This window comes from Alligator sinensis, unplaced genomic scaffold (assembly GCF_000455745.1).
Source record: "Alligator sinensis unplaced genomic scaffold, ASM45574v1 scaffold548_1, whole genome shotgun sequence".
NCBI lineage: Eukaryota > Metazoa > Chordata > Crocodylia > Alligatoridae > Alligator > Alligator sinensis.
The window spans coordinates 224,265-234,436 of record NW_005842973.1 but is presented as its reverse complement, the minus strand read 5'-3'; the positions used below and the strand labels follow the sequence as shown (position 1 = coordinate 234,436).

At 42.8% G+C, this 10,172-nt stretch overlaps 1 protein-coding gene across 1 annotated transcript in view; it reads left to right on the top strand.

Annotated features, from left to right (window-relative positions):
* Positions 1-10,172, top strand: part of RNF125 (ring finger protein 125) — a 35,047-nt gene that overhangs the window by 19,026 nt on the left and 5,849 nt on the right. Inside the window, 3 exon segments of the mRNA XM_006036565.3 lie at positions 1,839-1,933; positions 7,647-7,737; positions 10,128-10,172. The exon segment at positions 10,128-10,172 is cut by the window's right edge and continues 18 nt beyond it. Of these exon segments, the coding sequence (XP_006036627.1) occupies positions 1,839-1,933; positions 7,647-7,737; positions 10,128-10,172 (231 nt within the window).

The window sequence follows — 10,172 nt, the reverse complement described above, 5'->3', positions numbered from 1 at the left end:
CGGAGAGGAGGGGCGCGACAAGCTAGAATTAGGCACAGACTTGTAGCGGTAGTTTTCAAGATTGTTTACTTACACCAGAGATGGTCGTGGTGTAGGCTGGAAAACTTGCTTGAGTTGCGGTTACAGACAAAGACAACACGGACGGTCACGTGGAGTTTGCTAGGCTCCACGGAAACAGAGCTCCGGATGCTCTGGGTGAGCACGCCACCAAAATCGGACTCATAGATACGTCTTATAATTTTTTCCGCTCGAAGACGGGAAGAGGTGGGCAATGGATCAGGTCGCCAAGCTCCTCTGAATCTCTCACAGGGGTCTTTACTTCCCTGCCGTGTACCCAGAGTCCCCACGAGATGGATGTGGAGTCCTCTTCGGCTTGGGCGGAAACCGCTCAAGCGTCTTATACGGCTAACAGGCCAATCGTTAGCCGCCATGTGGGAATAATTTAAAACTAGCCAATAGCGGGGAACAAATTTGCATGCAGGTGGCGGGAACTCTTTTGCACCGTGCATTTCTCTTGCAACTTAAGCAATGCACCCTGCAAAAGAAGCTGCAAATAGGCGGGAAACTTGTCCTTGCACCGGAGTTTTCCTCTGTAGTAGAAAACTCCACCGTGCAATGAAGCTATAACCTGGCGGGGATAATTCTGGTGCCGAAGCACACACAAAATCATACCTTTGGGTTATGACACCCTGCAGCCATTTAGTTCTACTGGCAGAACTCTCCAATGTTTTGGATCTGTGAGCAGGTGAAGGCTTTTAGGGCAGACCTTCTGCTGTTCATGGGAGATAACATAACTGCTGGCAGAAAAACTCCTGCTGGCATTGCTGGGTTCACACCAGGGGACTTGACTGCCATAGTGGTCATTGTTGTTAAAGCAACAGTGGCACCTTTCGTACACACATATAGACAAAGGTTTGTTTGCACAGGGAAACTGGCATAACAGTGTAGGAGTTAGGTATTCTGCTATTGTTACGTGGATATCTACCGTTATGTAGATTCCTTAATATTTAGCAAAATGTGAGTATTTGTCTTAGCATGTAATAACATACTCATTGCTAGCATTGCTGTCACATCGTATCTGCAATGGTAAATATATTTAACAGAATAAATTAGCTAAATTACGTGTGTAAAATGACAGTGGACAGTTAGGATGCATGATGAGGATGCATATGGAAATGTATCGTGCATTAAATATACTATAATTAGCGCATTTATAAATATGATATATCTCTAAGACTATATGTACAATGCAATCTAAAGATAGTATCTGTGTACAATACCTGTATTTAAAATCTTTGTCTCATTATTTTTATGTTGTTTTCCTTTATTAAAAAAACTAAGATCCTAGTTCACAAAATTTAATAAAGCAAGGTCCTGTATTAAAGTGAATGGGTCAGATCTTAGGTCAATATATGACCTAGATAGGGACCAGGGTGGATCTGAATGAGACCTGCTGGGTATGGCCTGTTGTCTCCAAAATTTCATTTCAAAATATAAAGTGTTTGGCTAGAAAACAAGGAGGAAAAGCCCCTCAAACTGAAAAAATCTTGCATTGAATTCATTTTACATTTAATACAAAAATAGTTTATTACAAAATGCATTTGATAGTCTGTCAATAATAGCTTATTATTGCTGAAAAATTGGTTTAACAACAGAAACATTGATACATCTTGAGCTAAAATGCTATGACTCTAAAGAAGATAGCACTGAAATAAACTGCCATTTAAGTAAGCTACACCCAGAGACAATTTATGCTAATAGAACCGCCATGTAACTGATTTATTGCATAAAAGTATTCTGGCCTAAAGCATAACAGGCTGCTTTTTAACATTGTCTAGGTATGTCTAAGTGAAATGAGAGCTCATTTGAGGACTTGTGAACAATATATAGAAAAATATGGACCTTTGCAAGAGCTTGGAGACACAGGAACAAGGTACAGTACTTTGATGGTGATGATGTGACAAACATAACTTTTAATATAATTTCATGCAAAGTTTGAAAATATGGAAGTTGTTTCTTTTCCCAGGGGCTGATAAAAGCCATTTCTATTTTTTATCAAAATGGTTGTTGCAAAGCTACCAAACATCCAGATTTGGCCATGAAGCTTTAAAAGCCAGCTGGCTTTAACAACCAACAACGGCAAAAATCTGTTCTTGTTTCCCAAAAGTTTTTTTTTTTAATTAGAATTACATCTCAGAAAAGCTTTATAGCATCTCACCATAGCATGAGGCAGTGCAGAGATGAGATAGTGTGCTCAGGCTATAAGCAGTCTATCTCTGGGCATAGCTGGCTGAGTGCAGAGCTCTGTCAGTAAGCAGAGCTGTAACATTGTGGCTGGGTGTTGGGGGCAGCTTCAACTCATGGGGGCTGCAGCAACTTCTTGCTGCCACCATGCTGCTGGCATGATCATATGGCTGCAGTGGCAGCTGATACACTTCTGCTCCACACCCCACAAGTCAATACCCAGGACCACTGTCCTGGTCATCCCACCATAGTCATGCTACTGCCAATAAATTCTACTGAGAGGCAGAGCTTAGTGGCCACAAGTAGCAGTGCACTAAGCTAGCTACACTCCACTAACTGGCCATGCTGCTTCCAGAACTGGGAGTAGCATAGGTGTCTTCCTGTTACACTGTGACTGCAGCAATACTGGCAGCGTATCAACAGGCCACTGAAATAGCAATCAAAATGGTTGTCAAATTTCTGAATACTGAAACCTGGTAACACATTTAGAAAGCAGTTCTTCTGATCAAATTTTAAACATAGTGTGACAAATTGTGCAAAAACTAAAATATTGTTACAAATTTTTATTTTTTTTAACAACAACAAAACATTTGAGAATCTGAATTTTAAAACAAGGTCATTCAGGTAGTTCACATCTTCTTCTAATATTTTGGTTTATACCAAGGGTGTTTATATAAAACTGCTGGTAACAGGCAAACTGGTATAATTGTGGTATCTCATACAGAACACACTGACTGCTACCAGTTCTTGCTATATTTATACATATATTTGGAATTTGAAAATCTGTTCATAGTTTCTTTGCTGTTTTCATTCCTCCTTTATTAACCTATTGTGTGGGGATAAAGACTAGGAGCAGCTATTGATCTGGAAACTAAAAGTTTTAAGTGCCTTGAGTACAAAATCCCTTTACTTGTTGATGTCTAAATTCCTAAATCTATACATGTGTTCAGACTATTTTTAACCATAATAAAACACAGAAGCATATTTTCTTTTTCAGTGCATAGAGATACCAGACTTATCATCCAGATACAAACCCCCCAAAAAACAAACCAAAAAAAAGCCCATCAAAAGCTATGTTCATGCATCAAGCCAAAATGGCAGGGCCTGAACACCATACAGTCTTGCTCATGTGAATAAGGAATACACACATAAGGCCTGCAGTCTCAGAATGAAATAATAATTAAAAAAAAAAAAATCAGGAAACACGAAAGTGAAGCCTCGTCTGTGCAATATAACTTAGCCATATTTCAAAGACGAAGCAGTCTCCCCATTGCTTTCTGCATCAGATTTTTTACACCGTGAAATTTTTGTCTAAGTTAACCTGACAGCATCCATAAGCACAAATAAAGTATTTTCCATGCTGGGACTTAAAAATAGCTGGTGTGATTTTTTTCATACGCGAACACAAGAAAAGGAAAACATGTAAAGTTTCTGGGGAGAATTTTATTCCAGAAATATCTGTGTGAAAACAAGACTAATAATAGAATTTATACATAATCATCAGGTTTGGTCTATACTTAAAATTTTTGCTGGCATAGGTACGTCACTTACAAGTGCAGAGGAAAAAAAAAATCCTATCCCTAACCAAAATCTTATCCCTAACTGGGGTGCTCCTGGTGACAGTACCAATTACTTCACATCAGAAATCCCACCTTCTCACACCCCCAACTTACAGATCTAGGCTGGAAGAATTGTGTAGTATGCGTCTTGCCTCCAAATTCTAAATACAACTGCCTTCAATATTCACTACATTGACAGCTAATAGCTGTGGACCTAAATCCATGACCGGCTCAGGAGCCACAAGAACAGGTAGTATTAACTAAAGAGCTACACTAATACAGACACCCCAAGGTGGATTGTAGTGTTATATCCTTGTTGGTTAACCTGTAATAATGCAGGAACTGTTTGCATCCCTCCTGGGGAATGAAGTATTTATATCATCATTAATAGAGATAGATGGCACACGTGTTGCATTATTCATGACTTCAGGAAAGACATATCAATGCCTACAGTACAAAAACAAAACACAACAAAATGTGATCTCTGATAACATTTTCTACAAACAACTACACTAGTAAGTTAAAAAGCTACTTGCAGCATGAAAACCATGGTCCAAGTATAACTGGTGTAGATGTTGTAATTGAAAAGAGTCATTCCAAGACAAACAGGGAAGAATGTAGAAGTGGATGGCAACTTGGGCAGCAGCAACCATACGATGATTGAGTTCAGGATCCTGAGGAAAGGAAGGAAGTAGAGCACCAAAGGACGGACCCTGGACTTCAGAAAAGCAGACTTCAGTTCACTCAGGGAACTCATGGGCAGGATCCCCTGGGAGGCTAGTCTGATAGGGGAAGCAGTCCAGGAGAGTAGGCTGTACTTTAAATAAGCTTTACTGAGGGCACAGGAATGAACCATCTGAATGAACCATCCCGATGTGCAGGAAGACTAGCAAGTATGGCAGAAGACCAGCTTGGCTTAGCAGGGAACTCTTCAATGAGCTAAAACACATAAAGGAAGTTTAGAAGTGGAAACTTGGAAAAAACTACTAGTGAGGAGTATAGGAGTATTGTTCAGGCATGCAGGGATGAAATCAGGAAAGCCCAAGTGCATTTGGAGTTGTAGGTAGTAAGGGATGTGAAGGGTAACTGGAAGGGTTTCCACAAGTGTGTAAGCAGCAAGAGGAAAATTTAGGAAAGTGTGGGTCTCTTACTGAATGGGGGAGGTAACCTAGTGACAGACGATGCAGAAAAGGCTGAAGTACTCAAAGCTTTGTTTACCTTGGTCTTCACAGGCAAGGTCAGCTACCAGGCTACTGTACCTGGCATCACAGTTTGGGAGTGGGGAGGTAAGCAGCTAATAGTAGCGAAAGAACAGGTTAGGAACTATTTAGAAAAACTGGACACGTGGAAGTCCATGAGACCAGACAATTCACCCAAGGGTGCTGAGGGAGTTGACCAATGCGATTAAAGAGCTGCTGGCCATTATCTTTGAAAACTTGTGGTGATTAGGGGAAGTCCCAGGTGATTGGAAAAGGGCAAATATAGTGCCCACCATAAAGAAAGGGAAGAAGGAGGAACTACAGACCGGTCAGCCTAACCTCACCTTGGAAAAAATCATGGAGCAGGTCATCAAGAAATTCATTTCTGATTACTTAGAGGAGAAGGAGATTGGGAACAGTCAGCATGGATTCACCAAGGGCAAGTCATGCCTGACCAACCTGATTGACTTTTCTGATTAGATGACTGGCTGTGTGGATGTAGGGGGAGCAGAAGACATGATCTATACCTTGACTTCCGCAAAGCTTTTGATACGGTCTTCCACAACATTCTCACAAGAAATCTAAGGAAGATGAATGGACTGTAAGGCCGATTGTCAGGCTTTGAGGATAGTAATCAATGGCCTGATGTCTAGATGGCAACCAGTATCAAGTGGAGTGCCCCAGGGGTTGGTTCTGGGGCCAGTTTTGTTCAATATCTTCATCAATAATCTGGAACTTACTATAGGTGCACCGATATATCAGTCCTATATTTGATCAGCACTGATATAGGGAAAATTGACAGTATCGAAAAATCAGCTTTTTTTGCCTGATGTGGCCAATAAACGTCCTGTGCATGTGCACAGCCGCAGCATGCATGCAGACAGGGCCACAGCCCAGTGGCTTGGAGAGCAGCATTAGGCTGGTAAGTCTGGTGTGGTGGAACAGAAGGGGTGTGGAGGGGGGGCAGATTGAGGCCCCTGCAGTGAGGGAGGGACTGGGGATGGGGTAGGTGCTGCACAGCCGGGGTGGGTGTGGGATGGAGTCGTGAGTGACTCATCCAGGGGCCATGGGGGGGGGGGCAGCTCCTGTCACTGCGTGCACCCCAGGAGGGCATGGAGGATGTGTGCCCTGGATCTGCATGCAGGGTGAGACAGCTGCTGCTGCAGGCTGAGGCCGGGGACTGCGCTGGGCTCTTCCCGGCAGACGGGCTGGGCCAGGCTGCACTCAGGGCAGGTGGTGGCAGCAGTGGGAAGGGGAACGGGGGGGCTACAGCAAATTCTGGGGGGTTGCAGCCCCCCCATAACCCTCTCCGAGCGCCAACACTGCCCACCTCAAGTGCAGCTTGGCCCAGCCCCCACGGGGAAGAGCCTGGCACTGCCCGGCCCCAGCCTGCAGTGGCAGTCGCCCCACCCCACGCACTGATCTGGGGGCATACGCCCCCTGTGCCCACCCCCAGGGTGTGTGCAGGGCAGGAACTCCCTCCCTGCTCCCCACACGCCCCCCAGACAAGCCACTCGTGCCTCTGTCCCGTGCCGCATCCAAACAACGCCTGCCCCATCCTCACTCCCTCCCTCACCGCAGTGTCCTAGATCTGCAGCCCCCTCCCCCGCCGCTTCCCCCACACCAGGCTTACCAGCCCGATGCTGGTCTCCAAGCTACCCAGCTGCATATTGGAATCAGATTGGTATCGGCCGTTGGTATCGGCCCAAAAAGTTTCTATCAGTGCATCCCTAGAAGTTACCCTCAGTAAGTTTGCTGATGACACCAAGCTGGGTGGAGTATTAGATATGCTGGAGGGTAGAGCTAGGATTCAGAGAGACCTAGACAAATTGGAGGAATGGACCCCCCAAAAATTATCTTGAATTTCAATAAGGACAAATACAAAGTCCTGCACTTAGGATATAACACTGCCATGCACTAGTACAGGCTGGAGACTGACTGGCTAATCAGCAGCTCTGCAGAAAAGGACCTAGGTATTACAGCAGACAATAAGGTGAACATGTGCTCTTATTGTGAAAAAGGATAACAGCATACTGAGCTGCATTAGTAGGAGTGTTGCCAGCAGATCAAGGGAAATGATTATTCCCCTCTATTTGCCACTGGTGAAGCTACATCTGGAGTACTGTGTACAGTTTGGGCACTTCACTATAGAACAGATTTCGACAAATTGTAGGGATTTCAACAAAGGGCAACGGAAATGGTTAGGGGGCTGGGGAACATGACTTATGAGGAGAGACTGAGGAAACTGAGTATTTAATCTGGAGAGGAGAAGACTGAGTGGGAATTTAATAACAGCTTTCAGCTGGGTGGCTACAAAGAGGATGGAACTAGACTGTTCGCGGTGGTAGCAAATGACAGAACAAGGAGTAATGGTCTCAAGTTGCACCAAAGGAAGTTTAGGTTAGATATTAGAAAAAATTCTCTCACTGAGAGGGTAGTAAAGCACTGGAACAGTTTACCCACAGAGGTTGTGGAATCTCCATCTTTGGAGGTTTTTAAGACCCAGGTAGACAAGGCCTCAGCTGGGATGATCCAGTTGGGGATAGTCCTGCTTTGAGCAGGAGGGGTTGAGACTACATGACCTCCTGAGGTCCCTTCTGACCTTAATTTTCTGTGATTCTATATCATTTCTGTTTTTCCCCAGGTATGCTTGTCCATTTTGCCAGTGTGAACTGGATGAAGATGATTTAATGGACCATTGTCTGACTTACCACAGATCAGAAAGAAGAGTAGTGGTAACTATTTTACATAGTTTAGTAATATGCACACACATATACTTCATTGAACTTGCATGTTACATTGATTACTAATGTCTGCAAGCAAACACAAGACAATAAGATGAATTCATTACAAATTTAGTTTTTTATGAGTATGACAGAATGGTAAAAGAGGGCTGTCCTCCATATAGCTGTGCTTCATTCCTGCCAGTCTATTGGTTGCAATTCTACCAGCACCAGACAACTGATTTAAAAAAGCCAAGGCCAGAAAATCCAGTATGCCCTGGAGGTAAGGACTAACCACATACATTTTCAAAATTGTGTTACCAGACCCAGTGGTTCTCCCACTTTCTAATTCTCTATATACTTTTCCTTAGTATACCCTTAAAGTCCAATGCCCCCATTTTATGTACAATATCCTATGTATATTCTAATTGTCTATTTCTGTTGCACAAGAGATCTATAGATCATAGTTTGAGAGCTACTATAATGATCTGTAAGGGCTAGAGAGGACTATATGCATATCTAAGAAAATACAACTGCATAAATGAAATTTGTATACAATAGCCCTAATCTTCAGGATATAACTGTGGATATCAGATTGCAGGATTACAGTCTAAATGTAGACCTGATCTTGACAAGTACTGTGCACAACTCCTATTAACTTCAGAGTCATTTGCTCAAGACAAGGTCCTAAGCACATAAGATGACTCTTAGTGCCTGAGTTTATGAACTGAGTGACTGATGTATGAAGCAACCAACACCATTTTTCAGTAAGAAATAAGAAATCACACTCTATTGCTGCCTGGTAGTTCTTACTCTGTTTAACTGCTGTCAGACTGATGTTAATAGTTTGGCAGGCTTGTATATGTAGTATTGAGTGAACACATTAAAAGAAAGATAAGTTAGACCTGAGGGCAGTATTCACATTTTGTGAGAAGTTCTAGCTCAGCAGGCAATATTTTGCTGAATTTTGGTTGCCTGGTTTTAATTTGGGCTCAGCATTTTTTCGTTCAAACCTAGTAATTGTCAAAAAACCTCTCTTACACTTGTCACAATATACGTGCTTATTTATGATAGGACAGATATATATATAATCAATATTATCAGTGTGCAGTTATGGGGCAGAATACGGCCCATAGATCAAACATCAGTTACACAAAGAAAGGTATGTCAAGGAGACTAGTAAATAACATGTACCATACAACATAGCATTAAAATGGTCCCTTTCCAACTTCCCACAAAATCTCACACAACTTAAACAATATTTAACACACATTTAAATTCATATAGAGAGAAACCAATAAAAGGCAAGAAATTGCCTCTTCTGGAACCATAAAGTTCATTCTAGTCGATGTATCCACTAAACCAGGGGTGTCCAACCTTTTTGAATGTGGGGCCAGATAATGAACTTTTTATCACCCAGTGGGCCGGCGAGCCATATTCAAAGACCTCACAGGAAGCGGTATCACATCACACCCCCCCCCACCCCTCCTCAAAACGAAAGTACAGTGTTTACTTTCATTTCCCGTCGCAGCAGCTTGGGCCTCAGAAAACAGCTTGGAGGGCCACGTGCCAGCCCGCAGGCCATATGTTGGACAAGCCTGCACTAGACACTTCCCACTGCATCACTTGCTACAGGATTCCCTAGGACAAGCTAGTGGCAGTCAGTCTTACTCTTCCAGTCAATTATTGCAGTTGGAAGGCCCCTGATTCTGAAACCAAGGCTGTTAGGATGCCTTGTGTGACCTGGCAAATTAGACCTTGTTCCTACAAGTACTCACATGAGCTTCTGCTACCTCCTCTTTCATACCAGGATAGCACTTGCTAAGTTAACCATAAAAGCATAAGGGATGCATCTTAGCTGCTCTCAGTTTGTTAGGAGGCCAACAGGATTCAAAATCTGTTTTAAGTGCAGACTAACATTTTTTATATTGTTTGAAGTAAATGTTACAGAGGTTAACTCCATTACAGAGGACCTGCCACTACAAAACAACCTCCTTACAAAACACAGGCATTTATATTTGAAAAGACCCAGTAAACTATGGCATATGGCAGTAAGAACCCTACTTCTTTAAAATCACACAGCATGTGCTGGAAGCTGAGCAAGTGCCTTGTCGCTGTATATTCTTGGGTCAGCCAGTAGCAATGAAGGGGTTAAGCAGAAGCTGTGGGGAGACAGACCACGAATTGTCTACCAAGGGAACAGATAATACACAACTGGGATTAACCTAATAGGCTACTGGACTGAAAGTGCATTATGCCTGCCAGTAAATATATTCATGTCACTCAAGGAATGCCCTTTGGTCAGATATTTTTCATTTCTGTTCCTTTAACACTGACAATTCTTTATTTTATGAGTTCTCTGTACTGACAACTTAATATTGACTTTTTTTCCATATGTATAGTACTGTCCAATTTGTCGTTTAATACCTGGTAGAGATCCAGGCTAT